The sequence below is a fragment of the Pelobates fuscus genome, chromosome 1 (assembly GCF_036172605.1).
Source record: "Pelobates fuscus isolate aPelFus1 chromosome 1, aPelFus1.pri, whole genome shotgun sequence".
In the NCBI taxonomy this organism is placed as follows: domain Eukaryota; kingdom Metazoa; phylum Chordata; class Amphibia; order Anura; family Pelobatidae; genus Pelobates; species Pelobates fuscus.
Window position 1 is genome coordinate 404924214 of NC_086317.1, and position 21220 is coordinate 404945433.

The 21220-nt window shown below is 46.2% G+C and overlaps 1 protein-coding gene across 1 annotated transcript in view; it reads left to right on the forward strand.

Annotated features, from left to right (window-relative positions):
- The first annotated feature begins 7026 nt into the window (after positions 1-7026).
- Positions 7027-21220, forward strand: part of LOC134596741 (thiol S-methyltransferase TMT1A-like) — a 24607-nt gene continuing 10413 nt past the window's right edge. The window contains exon 1 of the mRNA XM_063444788.1: positions 7027-7591. Within this exon, the coding sequence (XP_063300858.1) occupies positions 7094-7591 (498 nt within the window). The 5' untranslated portion in view covers positions 7027-7093. The remainder of the gene's footprint in view (positions 7592-21220) is intronic.

The window sequence follows — 21220 nt, forward strand, 5'->3', positions numbered from 1 at the left end:
TGTGTATGGGGGGCAGTGTGTGTGTGTATGGGGGGCAGTGTGTGTATTGGGGAGGGTGTGTATGGGGGGCAGTGTATATGTGTATGGGGGCAGTGTGTGTGTATGGGGGCAGTGTTTGTGGGACAGTGTGTATGGGGGCCAGTGTGTGTATGGGGGGCAGTGTATATGTGTATGGGAGGCAGTGTGTGTGTATGGGGGGCAGTGTTTGTATGAGGGGGAAGGAGGGTAGGGAGGCTTTTTAATAATAAAAAAAAAATATTTAATAAAATAGATATATTTATGTCCCCCCTCCCTTCTTACCTTTATTGAGGAGGAGGAGGGGGGACATTTCTCCGTCCCTGGTGGTCCCGGTGGGAATCCCTGGTGGTTCCAGTGTGGAGTGAACTCTTGCCCGCGCTCCAGGGCTAGAGTTCACTCTCGCGAGATTTGGAGCGTTGCCGTGGCGGACCCGGAGAAGTTCAGGCTGAGCTCCCGGGTCCTCTCTCCCTCCCTGCCGGCTGTCAGCAATGTGCATTAGCCTGCAGGGGAGAATCTCAGGGGGGGGGGGGGGCAATTGCCCCGTTGCCCCCCCCCCCCTGGATCCGCCAATGAGACGAGCAGCACATGCAGCCAGAGACAGCCTACAGATCAGGTAAGTGAGGAATGTGGGGGGGCAGCCTACAGATCAGGTAAGTGAGGAATGGGGGGCAGCCTACAGATCAGGTTAGTGAGGCATGGGGGGAGAGGAGGGAGAGAGCCTATAGATCAGGGAAGTGAGGGAGAGGGAGAGAGAGCCTTTAGATCAGGGAAGTGAGGGAGGGGGAGAGAGAGCCTATAGATTAGGGAAGTGAGGGAGGGGGAGAGAGAGCCTATAGATTAGGGAAGTGAGGGAGGGGGAGAGAGAGCCTATAGATCAGGGAAGTGAGGGAGGGGGATGGGAGAGAGACTGCAGAGAGACTGCAATTATGCCCCCCCCCCCCTCCTGGAAAAATGGGGGGAGAGACTGCAGATCAGGGAAGTGAGGGAGGGGGATGGGGGAGAGACTGCAGATCAGGGAAGTGAGGGAGGGGGGAGGAGGGGAGAGGCTGCCTATTGATCAGGTAAGTGAGGGATGAGGGAGACAGCCTACATAAAGGGTCAGCAAGGAGCAGAAAGGAGCTGGAAGGATCACAAAGGAACAAAAATGAACAGGAAGGGTCTTCAAGAAGCAGGAAGGGTCTGCACGGAGCAGGAAGGGTCAGCAAGGAGAAGGAAGGATCAGCAGGGAGCAGGAAGGGTCAGCAAGAAGCAGCAAGGAGCTGGAAGTTAAAGCAGCACAAAGGTAAAGTGGAAGGAGCAGAAAGGGTCAGCAAGGAGCTGGAAAGGGCAGCAAGCAGCAGGAAGGGACAGAAAGAGCACAAAGGAAAAGTAGGAGAAGGAACAAAAATGAGCAGGAAGGGACATGAAGGAGCAGAAAGGATCAGCAATGAGCTGGAAGGGGCAGAAGGAGCACTAACGTAAAGTAGGAGAAGGGTCAGCAAGGAGCGGGAAGGGTCAGCAAGGAGCAGGAAGGGTATGCAAGGGGAAGCAAAGAGAAGGAAGGGTCTGCAAAGAGCAGAAAGGGACAGAAGGAGCACAAAGGTAAAGGATCACAAAGAATCAGAAAGAGCACAAAGGTAAAGTAGGAGAAGGAGCAGAAAGGTTCTGCAAGGAGCAGAAAGGGATCAGAAATAGAAAGGAGCAGAAGGACGCAAAATAAGCAGAAAGGTAAAGGAGCAGAAGGAGCTAGGGAGGAGAGAAGACAGTGTCAGAAGAAAAAGAAGACTGTGTCAAATAAAGGAGAAGAAATGGAGATTGGAGCAGGAAGGACAAGTGAAGTGAACACTCCACTTTATTCTGGACACCACATCATAAGGCTTTGGTACCTGGGCCTGGCAGGGAAACTTTGGACCTTCTCATCTCCCCAGGAAAAAGAAATATCAGTGTTAATGTGTTCACTTTTATTTACTGATTGTCAGGAAACACAGAGTGCCGCTGGGTAGGGGTGTCACTGATTGGCTAGAGCGGTCAGCTGGCACTCTAAGCCAATCAGTAGCTCCCCATTCATAAAAAAATAAAACATTCTAGTCAATCTGCAGCACCCATGCCTGATGTCAATCCGCAGTTCCTGACACTCCGTTTCAGAAGCTGAATAACACTGAGCGACCTGGAGATCTGGAGCTGGAAGAAGCCTTTGGGGTTAAACCATTTGAGAGCGGTTTAACCCCTTAAAGAAAAGAGAGCACCCAGGGGCTTCCTGGCATCATAACATTTTCATTTAGATGAAGTTGTTATGGTGACCAGAATGTTCCTTTAATTTGCTTAAAGGAACACTATAGTGTCAGGAATACAAACATGTATTCCTGACACCATAGTTGTGAAAACGCTTTTCACCCTGGCTTTATGTGATAATGACTATGCCCCTTCCCTTTCATGACACTGTCAAAAAGGGACCAAGCATGGATGTCATTACAATTATGCCACCCCCCCCCCCTCCTGCGGACGCCAATGGTGGCCCCTGCAAGGGACAATTTCAAGCAAGTTAAACTCACCTTGCCTGCCCTCTTGTCCACTGGACCCCCAGCGGATATGTTATCGTTCTGCAAAGTTCCCAGACGGTGACAGTTCAGCTTTAAAGCGGCACTGTCACGGTCAAATCCAGTTGTTTTTTTCTAACCCCTCTGACGACTCAACTACATCTAATTGTCCTCCTAGTTACCCCCAAATGCCCCTAAGCCCCCATTTTACCTCTTTTTTAATCTTTATTTTGTGCCCTGTGGGACACATCATCTGCCCACACTAGATAGCGCTGTGAAATTCCCACGCATGCCCAGTTAAACACTTGTGCAATGCGATCGGGAATTTCATCTATTCATTCATTTGAAAGACAGACGAATAAATTAATAGAAATTTCAAAAAAATGAACAAAGACCTCTTCGTTCGTTCGGTTTATTACAAGGAAGGAGATACCGGCACGCAGCTCCCTCCTTGTAATATGTAAAAATAGAAGCGGCAGGGAACAGTGCTCACCCCTTCCTAAGCCCCCCATGTCCTATGTCAATATGACCCCCATAATAGCATAAGTGAGATTCAAATCTCCCGAATGCCCCTACTCGCTATGCGGCATGTAGGGGCATGTCTACTAAACAGTGAGCAGCCAGTGGCTAGAGGCTAGAGTTCACTCTAACCACTGGGACCACCAGGTATTCCCCACCAGACAACCAGGGATCAAGAAATGTTCCCCCTAAGAAGGGAGGGGGGGACATAATGTATATTCGTGTTAATTAAATTAAAAAAATATATATTATAAAAAATCCCCCCTACCTTTCTTATTACACACACACACCCTACACACAAATTGCCCCCCCACACACATACACTGCCTCCCATACACACACTGCCCTCCATACACACACACTGCCCCCATACACACATTGCCCCCATACACACACCCTGCCCCACATATACATATCTTGCCCCATACACATACACTGCCCCCCCACACATACACTCTCCCCCATACACACACTGCCCCCATAAACACACTGCCCCATACAAACACTGCCCCATAGACACACTGCCCCATACACAAACTACCCCTCACACACACACTGCCCCCATACACACATGCCTTACACACACATTGCCCCACTCACACATACACTGCAATCCTCACACACACACACTGCAACTGTCACACAAACATACTGACCCACAAATACACTGCCCCCTAACACACACACTGCACCCCTGACATACACTGTCACCCTCACACTGCAACCTTCACACACACACACGCTGCTAACACACTGTCCCCCTCACACACACACACACACTGCACCCCTTACACATTGCAACACTCACACACACCACTACTCCTATGCCCTACTACAGCCCCATTTCCCAGCAGACCTTAGGTAAGTTGTCAAACTGTTCTTAAACGGTTTGACTACTTACTCTGGGAGGGAGTCCTGGCACAATAATCTACAAGTCTCCCTCCCGAGATCAGGCTCTGGATCTGCCACTTTTCATTTAGGGCACAATAATCTATTAGTGCCCCTCTCTGCCTGATCTCGGGAGGGGCACTTGTAGATTATTGTGCCCTAAATGAAAACGCGGTGGATGGACCTAGTGTCCTCCCCCCCCCGGTCCCCACCCCTGAGCGGCAAGTGGGGACCCTAAATAATAATAAGAAGGGGACCTATTGATCTGCCCTTGGCCCCCACCACTAAGCGTCGTGTGGGGGCCCTAAATAACAATAAAGGGGGAATCTATTGTCCCCCCCGGCCCCCACGCCTGAGCAGCAGGTGGGGGCCCTAAATAAATCTTCTTTTTTTCAGCCCCAAAAAAGGGCAAATAAAAATCCATAATACCCGTTGCACTTTGAAATAAAATAAAAAAACTTGAGCGCAAAAAGAAACCTGACAAAAAACAAAAACCCAACGCTAAAGCAGTAATCGATCTTGCCCCATGGAGGACATGGTGTAGACTGAGCTATAGTTATAAAGTTATAAAGTCTTCCCACACCCTGCAATTAGGCTTATAGCACTCTGATTGGTTGATTCCAAGCCAACCAATAACAGTGCTCTGAGAGTTAAATGAAGAGACTGACAGGTAAGTTTCTACATTTACCTGTCACAGCACTTTGATTGGGTGACTTGAAATGGATTACTTTTTTAGCGTCAGGTTTTTTTTTTTGTCTGATATTTTTTTTGGCGCTCTGTTATGGATTTTTATTTGGCCTTTTTTGGGGCTGAAAAAAGAAGATTTTAGAAAGAAGAAGATATCAAATGGTAGGTAGGTCTTTATTAAATAAAAATTGGGTAGGGGGGTGACAAGGGGCTTGGGGACCCCTAGTCACCTGTAGGGGGTATTTACACTTAGCCCCCACCAGTCACCTATGGGTGGGGGCCAGTGGAGAGGAATATAGGTCCCCTCCTCTTATTGTTATTTAGGGCCCCCACCCACCACTGAGTGGTGGGGGCCAGGGGGGAGGAAAATAGGTCCCCCCCACATTTTCATTTAGGGCCCCCATCCGCCGCTCAGGGGTGGGGGCCAGCGGGAGGACAAAAGGTCCCCCACTTATTGTTATTTAGGGCCCCCAGCTGCCGCTCAGGGCTGGGGGCTGGAGGGGAGGAAAATAGATGTTCCCCCCATATTTTCATTTAGGGCCCCCACCCGCAGCTCAGGGGTGTGGGCCGAGGGGGAGGAGAATAGGTTCCCCCCCCTTATTGTTATTTAGGGCACCAACCCACCACTTAGGTGTGGGGGCCGGGGGTGAGGACAATAGGTCCCTGCCCACAGTTACATTGAGGGCCCCCACCCGCTGCTCAGGGGTGGGAGCCAGGGGGAAGGACAATAGTCCACCCCCCTTATTATAATTTAGGGCCCCTTCTCGCCGCTCATGGATGGGAGCCATGGGGAGGACAATAGGTGTGTCCCCCCCCCCCCCGTTTTCATTTAGGGCCCCCACCTGCTGCTCATTGGTGGGGCCGGGGGGAGGGCAATGGTCCCCCCCATTTTAATTTAGGGCCCCAACCTGCCGCTCATGGGTGGGGGCTGGGGGGGACACAATAGGTGCCCCCCATTGTCCTTTAGGGCCCCCACCCGCGGTTTAGATTTGGGGGCAGGGGGGGGCAATAGGTCCCCCATTCAGTTTAATAGCCCCCACTCGCAAGGCACAAATGGGGGCTCGGGAGGGGGATAATAATTATTTTTTATTTCTTTTTTTAACAGTGAGGAGCCACAGGCGTCTCATTGTTTTCTAGACATGCCAGTACTTGCGGCATAGCGAGTAGGGGCAAAATTTACTCATACTAAGTAATCTTTACTTAGTATTAGTAAATTTGGCTGAAAGACCAATTTAGGTCTTTCAGCCTTTTAGTAGATAGCTGCCTAATACCGTGGGAATTAGGGAGCTATCTACTAAGCAGCTGTAAGATGCAGCCACGATCGGATCGGAATTTCATTCATTCAAATGAAATTCTGATCCAAACAAAGTCCCGAATTTGTCCTAACACAAACTCGCGCAGCACAGATGGGGGCTCGGGATGGGATATTAGTTTTTTGTTTTTTTTTACAGTGAGGAGCCACAGGCTTCTCACTGTTTACTAGACATGCCCCTACTCGCGCCATAGCCAATTTAGGTCTTTCAGCCTTTTGGTAGATAGCTCCCTAATACCATTAGGGAGCTATCTACTAAGCGGCTGCAAATTTCAAATGAAATTCTGATCCAAACAAAGTCCCGAATCCTAACACGAATGGAGAAACTGTCCTCATTCTGTTAGAACGAAATCCGGTAGTTTTGCCGGCGTTCTGTCTAATACTGGGAATACTGACAGGAAGCATTACGAGATCACGGAGGAAAGGTAAGAATTGTGGGAAAATTGCTTTGACCACAGGAAACAGAACACACTTTGTTCCTCCGCTGGTCAAAGCCGGTTAAGCGTAGGAAACCTGTATAAGACAAAGTAGTCCCTACTTTGTCTTATGTTTTAAAGAAAACTAGAGCAGACAGGAAGAAATGAAGAACAGATTCTAACAGAGGGAGAGAAGAGGAATCGATTAAAGAAAGGTAAGTTCGGCATGACAGTGCTGCTTTAAAGCCTTTTTTGTCCTTTAGAAATCGGTATATGATATATATTAGTAAATGAAAAAGATGGAATTTGTGGGTGAACACATAGCAAAAATTGTTTGTTTCACTAAAGGGTTAAACAAGCTATCAATATATCAAAGCTAAATAAAAGCGCCTGTTTTGGAAGAAAACTGTAATTAAATAGACAGTTTCAATGCAACTAGAGTCAACAAAGGGTTACTTGTTTATATACAGTCTGGAAATGTTGACTTCTGTTACTGGACATTTTAACTTAAATTACATGTCTTTTAACATGAACATTCTACACACAAAGAAGCACTGTATTTTTTTTTTTTTTTTATCTTTTAGCACTCTGGGACTCTAACAGTTATTCAGCTGTCGTATTGGTTACACTGTGGGCGTATCCTACACAGAGATGTGTTTAGGATTCCAAAGCTTCCAGCAGAACAGTAACCAGTCGGACTGATTGCTGAAAGCACAAGTCATCTTGGTCTCTAAACCATGTCGCTCTTTATTTTAACCTTCCAGCTGATCCTATACCTTCTCGCATTTCCTATTTACGTACTTAACTTTCTAGGAATTTGGGATAAAATCATTAAGAAAGTATTCCCTGCCCTTCTATTCAGATTAACCAAAATGTATAATAAATCTATGGAGGGCATTAAAAGGGATCTCTTCAGCAACCTTTCTGACTTTGAAAATGCTTCGAAGGAGATCAATCTGCTAGAAATCGGCTGCGGCACAGGGGCCAACTTCAAATTCTACCCAAATGGCTGCAAAATAACCTGCCTCGACCTGAACCCAAATTTCCAATCATATTTGAGCAAAAGCCAAGCCGAAAGTGACCATCTGAAGTTTGAAGGTTTTGTGGTGGCTTCTGCAGACAACATGAGCCCAGTGCCCGATGCCTCTATGGATGTGGTGGTCTGCACCCTGTTAGTGTGTTCAGTACCAAACACACCAAAGATCCTGGACGAGGTCTGGAGAGTTCTCAAGCCTGTAAGTTGTACATTATTTGTTGTAACTGTGGCTATATCTGTGCCTGGTGCTGTTGAAAGGCTGATGGCCTCTTTCATCTGCAAACTAAAAATTGTAGCTCTGATCCTTCCCAGTAGTAGACTGCCATAGCTCTGTAATCAAATATAAACACACATAATGAAGCCCAGTGCTTAAACTCCCACTACTCTTGGGCAGCAGCTGCACCCTATCCCAATGCCCATTTAAATAGTAGGAGATTTTTTGGACTATGCAAATGGCCATTAAAATGGAAGTTCACCTGCCCCGTACTGTGGTGCAATAACAGATACAATTTGTATTTTAAGGACTTCTTTAGCTTTGTATGTTATTTGCTTAGTTGTACACTGTCCATTTAACATGAACGTTGTAAATGCATAAAAGATAGAGGTAGGAACAGTATTTTAGCATATTTGTTACCAGGAAGCAACAGAGGAGACCAATATTGCTTTACAAGCTGTCAGTATCTTTTTGGTCAAGAGGCTGCTATCGTGTATGATACTAGGAGTGTGATAGAATGTGGAACTGCACCAGTTCTTCCTCTGACAACAGTTTTCACTTCAGCGATACTCATCTGATGGGTCAGATATTGATAGGTACCTGCATGGAATGTTATAAAGACAAGGAGTTAAGGAATCATTTTTGTATTTTCTTTATTATGCGTATTACTTGCAGAAAGCAATAATTTCACTTTGAGGCTGTATTCAGTTAAATTGTAAATGTCTCTAGTGTTTAACACTCTATCTTAAGGCCCTAAGGTGAAGATAGAGAACGTCTGTATGGGGTTCTCATGGCTACTTGAGACCTAGGTGACAGAGGTGGGGCAGCATTTTTCCACTCTACCTGTTGTGAATTGGGCCCAGTGGACTTTTCGCCCTAAATAGGGTTACAAATGCCATCCCCTTTAGATATTGCTGCCTAAATCAGCCACCAATATGGTACTAGCATTTTGTGGCCTACATGCTGCATTCTATATACCCTTTCTCTGAGGCCCAGAAATGTAGGGTGGTGTTGAGGGAAGGCAAGAAAGAGGAACAGCAGGAAAAAGACAGGGAGAGATTTGGGAAGACATATAGGGAAAGCTTGACGTAGAGAAGAAGACAGTGAGAGCTATCTGTTGCAAAATCCCTACAGACAAGCGATATGTTGTTTCCTTGCTATGTTTTGGCATCGGTACTCTAATTTTGTGCCCAACTCACGAACGGATTACTTTCACCTATTCGTTAAACGAACAACGGACCACCCGGTCCCTGGCGTGTGCCGCCACTTAACCCCGGTCACCTTTCTAACAACCGAACGGCCGACCACCCTGCGAGGGGAGTGTGTCTCCAATTGATCGCCCAGAGAGTTGCGGTCTGCGGTTAACCGCAACTTAATTGACGGCCTCAGGGCATTACCGTTCGTGCCTCATCTCCCGATACTCAAACTACCGAAAGGGTCACGAACAGGGACCACCTACAGCCTGGCGTGTGGCCTCAATTAGAACGTTGCGGTTAACCGCAGGTTAAGTACCCCCTTCACGGCGGTCTATGTTTGTCTCCCGAACAACTGAAACATCCAGTAATAGAGCGGGGATTCGCACCCAACTCTGGTCGTTACTCGTTCCATGAGTTTGATGTCGAGGTCCTGCTGCCTATTGACTCACTTAAAAACATTGCTGCCATCTCAAGCTCGGGACGAAAGATACGAACGGACTTTGTAACGAGGAAACCAAGCGTATAGTTCATGGATTTTGGGCGCTCTTCGGTTAACTATTTCGCCCAGACCGGGGCTACAGAATGATTAGTGGGAGACACGAATTATATCTGAAAATGTTGAAGTTATGTATTTTTAACCTGTTTTTTATGTGGCAATAAAACGTGGTATTTTGGGCGCTTGGAGATAATTGTATTGTCATAACTGTTGGATTCATTATCTCCAAGCTGGGCGGTAACAAATTCAAACGATACATTTCATTCTTATTGGTTGTTCACTTGTATTGTCTCTGTATCCCATCAGGTCCAGAGGGGGTTGTCCCTGGACCTGAGATTTTGCATAAATACCGATACCTGTGTGCCATTAAAGCCAGTTCTTGCTTGACCTTCAAATCGCAGCCTCAACTCGTTTTGTGGGGAATAGAGTATCCTAGCTGTACTATAGCTAGTGGGATTGTTCTACATTTACAGGATTCTTCTGGTTGACTAGCTGAAGCGGCCTCTCTCTCTCTCTCTCTCTCTCTGCATTTGGGATCCAGACTATCCAAGCGGTCCAGCTTCCAGCTAGCCTGGGGGTAACCGTAACACTATGCTTTTCATAGGATTCACATATTAATTAAATTGACCACAGCATTTACATATTACCTAAATTGCCCACAGCATTCATGTGCTGCTTGCACTGCCTTTTATTTATTTATTTATAAAATATTTTACCAGGAAAGATACATTGAGATTTTCTCGTTTTCGTCCTGGGTCCACAAAACATTTCATCGATACAATAGGGTACAATAAAATACAAAAACAAAACATCCGCCAGGAAGCATAGGAACTGAGAAAGGGTCTGTGGTCTCCACCTGCAGAACCACTCCTTTATTGGGGGTGTTTTGCTAATTGCCTATAATTTCCACCTGTTGTCTATCCCATTTGCACAACAGCATGTTAAATTGATTGTCACTCAGCGTTGCTTCCCAAGTGGACAGTTTGATTTCACAGAAGTGTGATTGACTTGGAGTTACATTGTGTTGTTTAAGTGTTCCCTTTATTTTTTTTGAGCAGTGTATATAATCAACCATGACAGGTGCATTCTGTTTTGAGGTATGTAGAGAGGAATCTCTTAAAGGATTTTAGGCCTGGGGAAGATTTGAAATTGTGCTGGAGGTCGTTCCATAATTGCCATGCTCTGTAGGAAAAGGAGAATTGGGCTTCTTTCTTTTTGTGTAGAGGTAGACTAAATAAAGTGCTGGTACTGAATCGGAGGTTATAGTAAGTGGGAACAGCCGGGGAGAGCATTCTGCTCTGGTAGGGTGGGAGCTTCCCAGAAAAGCTTTTAAACACAAGCATGACAGCCAGTTTACTTCTTTTAGCATGTCACAATGGTGGGTCATATAATTACATTGTAGCACAAAGCGGCAGAACGAGTTATACAATTTTATTAAGGTGGGTTTGCGGTGCAGGTGCATATACTACATCCCCATAACTAATTACTGGCATTTGCTGTACAAACTTTTTCTTTACTGCAGGGCTTAAGCAGAATTTGTTTCTGTACAGGGCACCTAGTTTTGGATAAAGTTTAGATGCAAGTTTTTCTATGTGGAAGCCAAAAGATAGATTGGGGTCTAACAACATACCCAAGTATTTGAAAGAGTGGACTATTTAAATTTGTTTTGAGGGATAGATGGGAATTGTGTAATTTAGGTACTGTTCCAAAGATCATTGTGACAGTTTTGTCAGTGTTTAGGAATAGTTTGTTTTTTGCGATCTACTTTTTTACCTCTGTGAACTGGTCTTGGAGCACAGCCTCAAGCTGCAGTAGATCGGATTTGCTTGCATAAATTACTGTGTTGTCTGCATACATGTGTACATTTGAGGATTTGCAGACATTAGGCAGATCATTTATAAATAATGTGAATAGTAGGTGGCCGAGAATAGAACCTTGGGGAACACCACACGTGACTGTGAGAGGGAGGGAGTCGCTGTCAGAAATGGACACATATTGTGAGCGATCCGATACATATGATCGAAACTAGGTTAGCGGACGATCACCTGAGTTTTTTTAGATTGTGCAGTAGAATGTCATGGTCTACTATATCAAAGGCCTTTGCAAAATCAAGGGAAATAGCTCCAGTTAGGTCTCCTTGTTCCGTGCCAGTTTGGATGTCATTGCAAACTTTTTAAGAGGGAAGTTGTAGTGGAGAGATTTGGGCAAAAACCTAATTAATCAGGGGTCAGATAGTTAGATTGCTGGTAATACTCACATAGTTGTGTATGGACGCATTTTTCTAAGATTTTTGACAATACTGGGAGCAATATTAGGCGATAGTTCGAAACCAAAGTAGTGTCTCCACTTTTATGGATAAGCACTACTCTCTGTCTTCCAAAGTTTGGGTATATATCCAGACAAGGATTCGTTAATTAGGGTTATGACAGGTTTAGCAATTGCCGGCGCACTGAGCTTCAACAGCATTGCTGGGATTTGATCAGGTCCAGACTGTTTTTTAATTTTTAGTTTATTAAGGTGTTTCCCTAGCAGGTACAGGTCTAAAACTGAACTATATTGGGTCTTTGCAAATTTAGTGGGGCCTGATCCACATTTGTAGTTTCAGGATGTGTGTCATTTATTAGCTTGGCAATCAGGGTGGTGGAGCATCCGACAAAAATGTGTTAATGGCATTTGCTATATCTAAGGGAAGTTGCCAGGTTTGGCTATTCACTTTGACAGTGGAGAGTTGGGAGTGGATTGGGGGAGTTTGTAATTTATTTATGACTTTCAAAAAGTTTCTAAGGTTTGATATGTTATTGTTGGTGAGTGTAAAAGAGCAAGAGGGTGCCAGAGTGTATGGATAGGGGTGCCAGAGTTTTGAGAGTTGACAGTGTGTATGAAGGAGGTGCCCGTGTGCGCGGAGAGTGGTGCCCATGTGTATCGAGGGGGGTGACAATGTGTATCGGGGAGTGTCAGTGTGTGCAGGGAGAGGTCACTGTGTGAGAAGAGAGGTGACAGAGTGTGTGGGGTGGGTGACAGAGTGTGTGGGGTGGGTGACAGAGTGTGTGGGGTGGGTGACAGAGTGTGTGGGGTGGGTGACAGAGTGAGAGAAGGGGTAACATAGTGTGTGGGGAGTGATAGGGTGAGGTGACAGAATAATGGGGGTAACATAGTGTAGGGGTCATGGGGTGGGTGACAGAGTAAGAGGGGGTCATGGAGCTAGAGGGGGGATGAAGGGGGTGACAGGTTGAGAGGGGGTGAAATAGTGTAAGTGGGGAGACAGGGTGAGAGGGGGGGTTGAAATGTACCTTTTTTTTTTTTTGGACGATTCCCCGGTGGTCCGGTGGGCTCTCCGGTCTGCAGCTGCAGACCACATGGTGAATGTCTTGCGATCACCATTCAGAGCGTTGCCGTGGTAACCCGCGGCCATGCTCTGATTGGCTGGAGATTGTGAGACACTGACAGACAGACAGACACACACACACATACACCCCCCGACAGACATACATACAGACACACAAACCCACACCCCCCCGACAGACATACAGACACACACACACACACACACACACACAAACCCACACCCCCCCGACAGACATACAGACACACACACATATATAAACACACGCACCCCGACAGACATACAGAGACACACACACACATACAAAATGTTTCCTTTTTCCTACCTTTTGCAGGAGGGTGACTTTCCAGCTCTGTCTGATGTCATCACAGGGGGCCCGGTTGTGATGTTAAAGCGCCCAGCACTGACCGGGCCCCCTGGAAATCCATGGACCCCTTGAACGGCAGCCCCGGCGGTTTGCCACGTGGGCCAGGGCCGCAAAACATGGCGGTGACAGAGTGTGTGGGGTGGGTGACAGAGTGTGTGGGGTGGGTGACAGAGTAAGAGGGGGTCATGGAGTGAGAGGGGGGGTGACAGAGTTAGAGGGGGGATGAAGGGGGTGACAGGGTAAGAGGGGGGACATAATGTTAGTGGGGTGACAGGTTGAGAGGGGGTGAAAGTGTAAGTGGGGAGACAGGGTGAGAGGGGGGGGGTTGAAATGTACCTTTTTTTTTTTTTTTTGGACGATTCCCCGGTGGTCCGGTGGGCTCTCCGGTCTGCAGCTGCAGACCACATGGTGAATGTCTTGCGATCACCATTCAGAGCGTTGCCGTGATAACCCGTGGCCATGCTCTGATTGGCTGGAGATTGTGAGACACAGACAGACAGACACACACATACACCCCCCGACAGACATACATACAGACACACAAACCCACACCCCCCCGACAGACATACAGACACACACACACACATACATACAGACACACACATATATAAACACACGAACCCCGACAGACATACAGAGACACACACACACATACACAATGTTTCCTTTTTCCTACCTTTTGCAGGAGGGTGACTTTCCAGCTCTGTCTGATGTCATCACAGGGGGCCCGGTGGTGATGTTAAAGCGCCCAGCACTGACCGGGCCCCCTGGAAATCCATGGACCCCTTGAACGGCAGCCCCGGCGGTTTGCCACGTGGGCCAGGGCCACAAAACATGGCGGTGACAGAGTGTGTGGGGTGGGTGACAGAGTGTGTGGGGTGGGTGACAGAGTGTGTGGGGTGGGTGACAGAGTGTGTGGGGTGGGTGACAGAGTGTGTGGGGTGGGTGACAGAGTGTGTGGGGTGGGTGACAGAGTGTGAGGGGGGGTAACATAGTGTGTGGGGAGTGACAGGGTGAGGTGACAGAGTAATGGGGGTAACATAGTGTGGGGGTCATGGGGTGGGTGACAGAGTAATGTGGGTAACATAGTGTGGGGGTCATGGGGTGGGTGACAGAGTAAGAGGGGGTCATGGAGTGAGAGGGGGGGTGACAGAGTTAGAGGGGGGATGAAGGGGGTGACAGGGTAAGAGGGGGGGACATAATGTTAGTGGGGTGACAGGTTGAGAGTGGGTGAAATAGTGTGAGAGGGGGGGGTTGAAATGTACCTTTTTTTTTTTTTTTTTTTTTTGGACGATTCCCCGGTGGTCCGGTGGGCTCTCCGGTCTGCAGCTGCAGACCACATGGTGAATGTCTTGCGATCACCATTCAGAGCGTTGCCGTGGTAACCCGTGGCAATGCTCTGATTGGCTGGAGATTGTGAGACACAGACAGACAGACACACACATACACCCCCCGACAGACATACATACAGACACACAAACCCACACCCCCCCCGACAGACATACAGACACACACACACATATATAAACACACGCACCCCGACAGACATACAGAGACACACACACACACATACAAAATGTTTCCTTTTTCCTACCTTTTGCAGGAGGGTGACTTTCCAGCTCTGTCTGATGTCATCACAGGGGGCCCGGTTGTGATGTTAAAGCGCCCAGCACTGACCGGGCCCCCTGGAAATCCATGGACCCCTTGAACGGCAGCCCCCCGGAGTATTAGGCCCCTGCGACCACGGTTTGTACGCCATTGCATGTTTGTGATATTCTTCCATGCCTGAGGTAGACGAAGGTATGAAAAAATTAAACTAGGTCTATCAGATGTAGCAGACTTCCCTGATCCATTTTCTCCCGCTGCTCCTCTCGTTGGGCCACACACCAACGCTACACATGGCCGCAGGACCCAAACAGGGAAATAGCATTACATTACTTATCATTCGGCACCGAGAAGCAATCCTCCTGGTTCACATGGGTTGAATATAATACAGCTGTTGCTTCAACTGCATTTTCTCAGACTCTGAATGCTTGTCTTTTATTAGTTTGAATGTCATGACGTCACACCCACCCTTTAAGTGACTACTTTATACAGGCGATCCCTTTATCATATCATATTTTGTATTCGCAGAGATGACATGGACCAATTTAAAACATGTGTACCCTATATAATGCTACTTTTGGGCCCTTTTTCAGTGCCCTAGCATGGTTTTTGCCTTGATACACGTTGAGTGTTAGAGTAAGTCACTCTTTATATTTTGAAATTGACCTTGGCTTGTGTTTGACTTTGTGTATTTCTGGAATCCTGGCCCGGCTTGTTTATTCATGTTGTTGTTTATTCTGGATTCCAAACATAACAAGTGACCTTGTTCCATCCCTTTCTAGTCTGTAAATGCAAATTATAATTTTTTCCATGAGGTTTTATACCAATTTAGTTCTAGCGTGCAGGCACAGCCCTACTTAGCAGCAGCCAAAATGTTTGAACAGGATCTTGGCAGCAAACTGAATAATATAACCTTTTATTCTTTCTCCTGCCTGGCTTCAGGATATGGATATTAACTCTTCACATTTTCATTTGTACAAAGAAAGTAGCTACTAAGCTTCTACACATTACACTTCAATTAGTTTAAGCATTCTTCTACATAAATAAAAATCATTATATATTTCTCTAATGATACAATCTGTGTATTAATTTATTATTATCATCATTATCATGATTTTTGTCATCATAAGAATTTAATTTACAGTATGAACATATTCTAATGTACAAAAATGGATCCATCCATGAATTTATGAGAAGAATACTCATAGCACCTGAAGAACCGGAGCTATTAGTAAAATACTTTATTCCTCTTCAGTGTTGATTTAGCGTCCATGCTCTAATGCCTTGTAGAAATGAATGAAATATCAGAGAAAGGCCTAGATTGTCCATAGTGGGTTCTGCTTAAGTTGCTGGCATGAGATTATACGTAGGTCATATCAAGGAGTCAGGCAAATTTGACTTCAATAAAAAAGGCGATACTTGGTCTGAACTGGTCTACTTTCAGTGCCAGAGAGGCCAGGGCTGTATCATCACATAAACTTTTTTGCGTACCTAATTATTGTATTCTTCTTTCGTGTGAGTACGGAACCTGATGGCTTTTTGTTTTGAGTGAAAATTTAGCCCTGGTGAGCCCTGACCTACCATACTCCGCATACAAAGTTGACTTACCTTTAACAGTGTTCTTATCTTGAAAGTCATCTTTCTAGCTGGTAAAACTGTAATAATAATTATGAAAGTAATGTTTTGATACTTATAGATGCCAGTTTGACTTTAAATGTTTTGGGACGGTCTGTATATCTGGGAAGTTTAACCCCTTAAGGACAGAGCTTCAGAAGCTTGTCTTTCACTTAATGACAACGGCATTTTTTGCATTTTTTGCTGTTTGCGTTCAACTGCTATTTGCATTTTACTAATTTATTGCACCGACGCATATTATATACCGTTTTTTAAAGGACAGAAAGGGCTTTAATTTGATGTAACATATATATATATATATATATATATATATATATATATATATATATATATATATATATATATACACTAATTGTGCACACATTATTATTGCAAAAACTGTAAAATAAAATCAAAATGTTTCTTTTTTTTTGCATTTTTCTGTATTTTTGAATAATAAATAAGCATTTATGTATATATATGTATATGTATATGTATATATATATATATATGTATATGTATATGTATATATATATATAAATGCTTATTTATTATTCAAAAATACAGAAAAATGCAAAAAAATGAAACATTTTGATTTTATTTTACAGTTTTTGCAATAATAATGTGTGCACAATTAGTGCAGGTTAAGGAAAGTAATTAAAAATAAATTAATTTTAGTTCTGATTTACAGAATATATAATGTGTCTGGGATTTTACGTTTTTTTGGTAGTTACAGGTCACAAAGCACAAGGAGTAAAATAAACTTTTTTAATGTGGAGCGATTTTAGAATTTGGTATGTTTGTCTTGTAAGCTTAATAGCCATAAAAGAAAACAAAATTGCCACACAAAAGTATATATTTATATAAACTAGACACCACAGGCTATTTACCGAAGGTTGTTTTGACACTTTCTACGTAGCCATTTCACCACCAACCTCTGCTAAATATTGGAGTAAAATTTTATTTTTGGGGGGTTTTGGCACACAAACTTATAACAAAGAACTTCTCATGTGTATTTTGTAAAGTTGGTGTGTGTTATTCCTGTACAAAGTTTTTTATTTTGTATTCAGTGGCGTACTAATGGGGGGGCGGTCCGCCCCGGGTGCCACCAGGTAGGGGGGTGCCTCCAGGGCTTGTGACTCTGTGAGCTGTGTGGCTGCACAGGGCGCCGGGAGCCACACAGCTCACACACGCAGGGGCTGGGAATTCAGCAGTACAGAAGTACTGCACGGAGAAATGGGGGTGGAGCCAACTCAGCCGTGGGGGCGGAGCCAAACCGGATGCGGGGGCGGAGCTACAGCCAGCCTCCATTTGCTGCCTTTCACTGCAGCACACTGAGGGGAAGCAGGAAGGAGTTCCTGCTCCCCCAACTCCAACACACCAGGGACTCACTGACTGGACTCCTCCACCAGTAAGTAAGAGAGAGAGAGAGTGTATGTGTGTGTGTGAAACTGCTTGTGACTGTCTGTGACTGTGTGTGTGAAACTGCTTGTGACTGTCTGTGACTGTGTGTGTGAATCCCTGCCTTTGAGTGTCTGTGACTGTGTGTGTGTGAATCCCTGCCTTTGACTGTCTGTGACTGTGTGTGTGTGTGAATCCCTGCCTTTGACTGTCTGTGACTGTGTGTGTGTGTGAATCCCTGCCTTTGACTGTCTGTGACTGTGTGTGTGTGAATCCCTGCCTTTGACTGTCTGTGACTGTGTGTGTGTGAATCCCTGCCTTTGACTGTCTGTGACTGTGCGTGTGTGAATCCCTGCCTTTGACTGTCTGTGACTGTGTGTGTGTGAATCCCTGCCTTTGACTGTCTGTGACTGTGTGTGTGTGAATCCCTGCCTTTGACTGTCTGTGACTGTGTGTGTGTGAATCCCTGCCTTTGACTTTCTGTGACTGTGTGTGTGTGTGTGAATCCCTGCCTTTGACTGTCTGTGACTGTGTGTGTGTGAATCCCTGCCTTTGACTGTCTGTGACTGTGTGTGTGTGAATCCCTGCCTTTGACTTTCTGTGACTGTGTGTGTGTGAATCCCTGCCTTTGACTTTCTGTGACTGTGTGTGTGAATCCCTGACTTTGAGTGACTGTGTGTGTGAAACTGCTTGTGACTGTCTGTGACTGTGTGTGTGAATCCCTGCCTTTGACTGTCTGTGACTGTGTGTGTGAATCCCTGCCTTTGACTGTCTGTGACTGTGTGTGTGTGAATCCCTGCCTTTGACTGTCTGTGACTGTGTGTGTGTGAATCCCTGCCTTTGACTTTCTGTGACTGTGTGTGTGAATCCCTGACTTTGAGTGACTGTGTGTGTGAAACTGCTTGTGACTGTCTGTGACTGTGTGTGTGAATCCCTGCCTTTGACTGTCTGTGACTGTGTGTGTGGGAATCCCTGCCTTTGACTGTCTGTGACTGTGTGTGTGAAACTGCTTGGGACTGTCTGTGACTGTGTGTGTGAGAATCACTGCCTGTGTCTGTCTGTGACTGTGTGTGTGAATCCCTGCCTTTGACTGTCTGTGACTGTGTGTCTGAATCCCTGCCTTTGACTGTCTGTGACTGTGTGTGAATCCCTGCCTTTGACTGTGTGTGTGTGAATCCCTGCCTTTGACTGTCTGTGACTGTGTGTGTGAATCCCTGCCTTTTCTGTCTGTGACTGTGTGTGTGAATCCCTGCCTTTGACTGTCTGTGACTGTGTGTGTGAATCCCTGCTTCTGACTGTCTGTGACTGTGTGTGTGAAACTGCTTGTGACTGTCTGTGACTGTGTGTGTGAAACTGCTTGTGACTGTCTGTGACTGTGTGTGTGAGAATCACTGCCTGTGACTGTCTGTGACTGTGTGTGTGAATCCCTGCCTTTGACTGTCTGTGACTGTGTGTGTGTGAATCCCTGCCTTTGACTGTCTGTGACTGTGTGTGTGTGAATCCCTGCCTTTGACTGTCTGTGACTGTGTGTGTGTGAATCCCTGCCTTTGACTTTCTGTGACTGTGTGTGTGAATCCCTGACTTTGAGTGACTGTGTGTGTGAAACTGCTTGTGACTGTCTGTGACTGTGTGTGTGAATCCCTGCCTTTGACTGTCTGTGACTGTGTGTGTGAATCCCTGCCTTTGACTGTCTGTGACTGTGTGTGTGTGAATCCCTGCCTTTGACTGTCTGTGACTGTGTGTGTGTGAATCCCTGCCTTTGACTTTCTGTGACTGTGTGTGTGAATCCCTGACTTTGAGTGACTGTGTGTGTGAAACTGCTTGTGACTGTCTGTGACTGTGTGTGTGAATCCCTGCCTTTGACTGTCTGTGACTGTGTGTGTGAATCCCTGCCTTTGACTGTCTGTGACTGTGTGTGTGTGAATCCCTGCCTTTGACTGTCTGTGACTGTGTGTGTGTGAAACTGCTTGTGACTGTCTGTGACTGTGTGTGTGAGAATCACTGCCTTTGACTGTCTGTGACTGTGTGTGTGTGAATCCCTGCCTTTGACTGTCTGTGACTGTGTGTGTGTGAATCCCTGCCTTTGACTTTCTGTGACTGTGTGTGTGAATCCCTGACTTTGAGTGACTGTGTGTGTGAAACTGCTTGTGACTGTCTGTGACTGTGTGTGTGAATCCCTGCCTTTGACTGTCTGTGACTGTGTGTGTGGGAATCCCTGCCTTTGACTGTCTGTGACTGTGTGTGTGGGAATCCCTGCCTTTGACTGTCTGTGACTGTGTGTGTGAAACTGCTTGTGACTGTCTGTGACTGTGTGTGTGAGAATCACTGCCTGTGACTGTCTGTGACTGTGTGTGTGAATCCCTGCCTTTGACTGTCTGTGACTGTGTGTCTGAATCCCTGCCTTTGACTGTCTGTGACTGTGTGTGAATCCCTGCCTTTGACTGTCTGTGACTGTGTGTGAATCCCTGCCTTTGACTGTCTGTGACTGTGTGTGTGTGAATCCCTGCCTTTGACTGTCTGTGACTGTGTGTGTGAATCCCTGCCTTTTCTGTCTGTGACTGTGTGTGTGAATCCCTGCCTTTGACTGTCTGTGACTGTGTGTGTGAATCCCTGCTTTTGACTGTCTGTGACTGTGTGTGTGAATCCCTGCTTTTGACTGTCTGTGACTGTGTGTGTGAATCCCTGCCTTTGACTGTCTGTGACTGTGTGTGTGTGTGAATCCCTGCCTTTGACTGTCTGTGACTGTGTGTGTGAATCCCTGCTTTTGACTGTCTGTGACTGTGTGTGAATCCCTGCTTTTGACTGTCTGTGACTGTGTGTGAATCCCTGCCTTTGACTGTCTTTGACTGTGTGTGTGAATCCCTGCCTTTGACTGTCTGTGACTGTGTGTGTGAATCCCTGCCTTTGACTGTCTGTGACTGTGTGTGTGAATCCCTGCCTTTGACTGTCTGTGACTGTGTGTGTGAATCCCTGCCTTTGACTGTCTGTGACTGTGTGTGTGAATCCCTGCCTGTGACTGTGACTGTCTGCCCTTTGACTCTGTGTGTGTGTGTGTGTGTGTGTGTGTTTAAATCTCTGCCTGTGACTGTGTGTGAATGTCTGCCTGTGGCTATCTGTGACTGTGTGTGAATGTCTGCCTGTGGCTATCTGTGACTGTGTGTGAATGTCTGCCTGTGGCTATCTGTGACTGTGTGTGCATGTCTGCCTGTGGCTATCTGTGTGACTGTGTGTGAATGTCTGCCTGTGACTGTGTGTGAATGTCTGCCTGTGGCTATCTGTGACTGTGTGTGAATGTCTGCCTGTGGCTATCTGTGACTGTGTGTGAATGTCTGCCTGTGGCTATCTGTGACTGTGTGTGTGAATGTCTGCCTGTGGCTATCTGTGACTGTGTGTGTGAATGTCTGCCTGTGGCTATCTGTGACTGTGTGTGAATGTCTGCCTGTGGCTATCTGTGACTGTGTGTAAATCTCTGCCTGTGACTATCTGTGACTGTGTGTGAATGTCTGCCTGTGACTGTGTGTGAATGTCTGCCTGTGGCTATCTGTGACTGTGTGTGAATGTCTGCCTGTGGCTATCTGTGACTGTGTGTGAA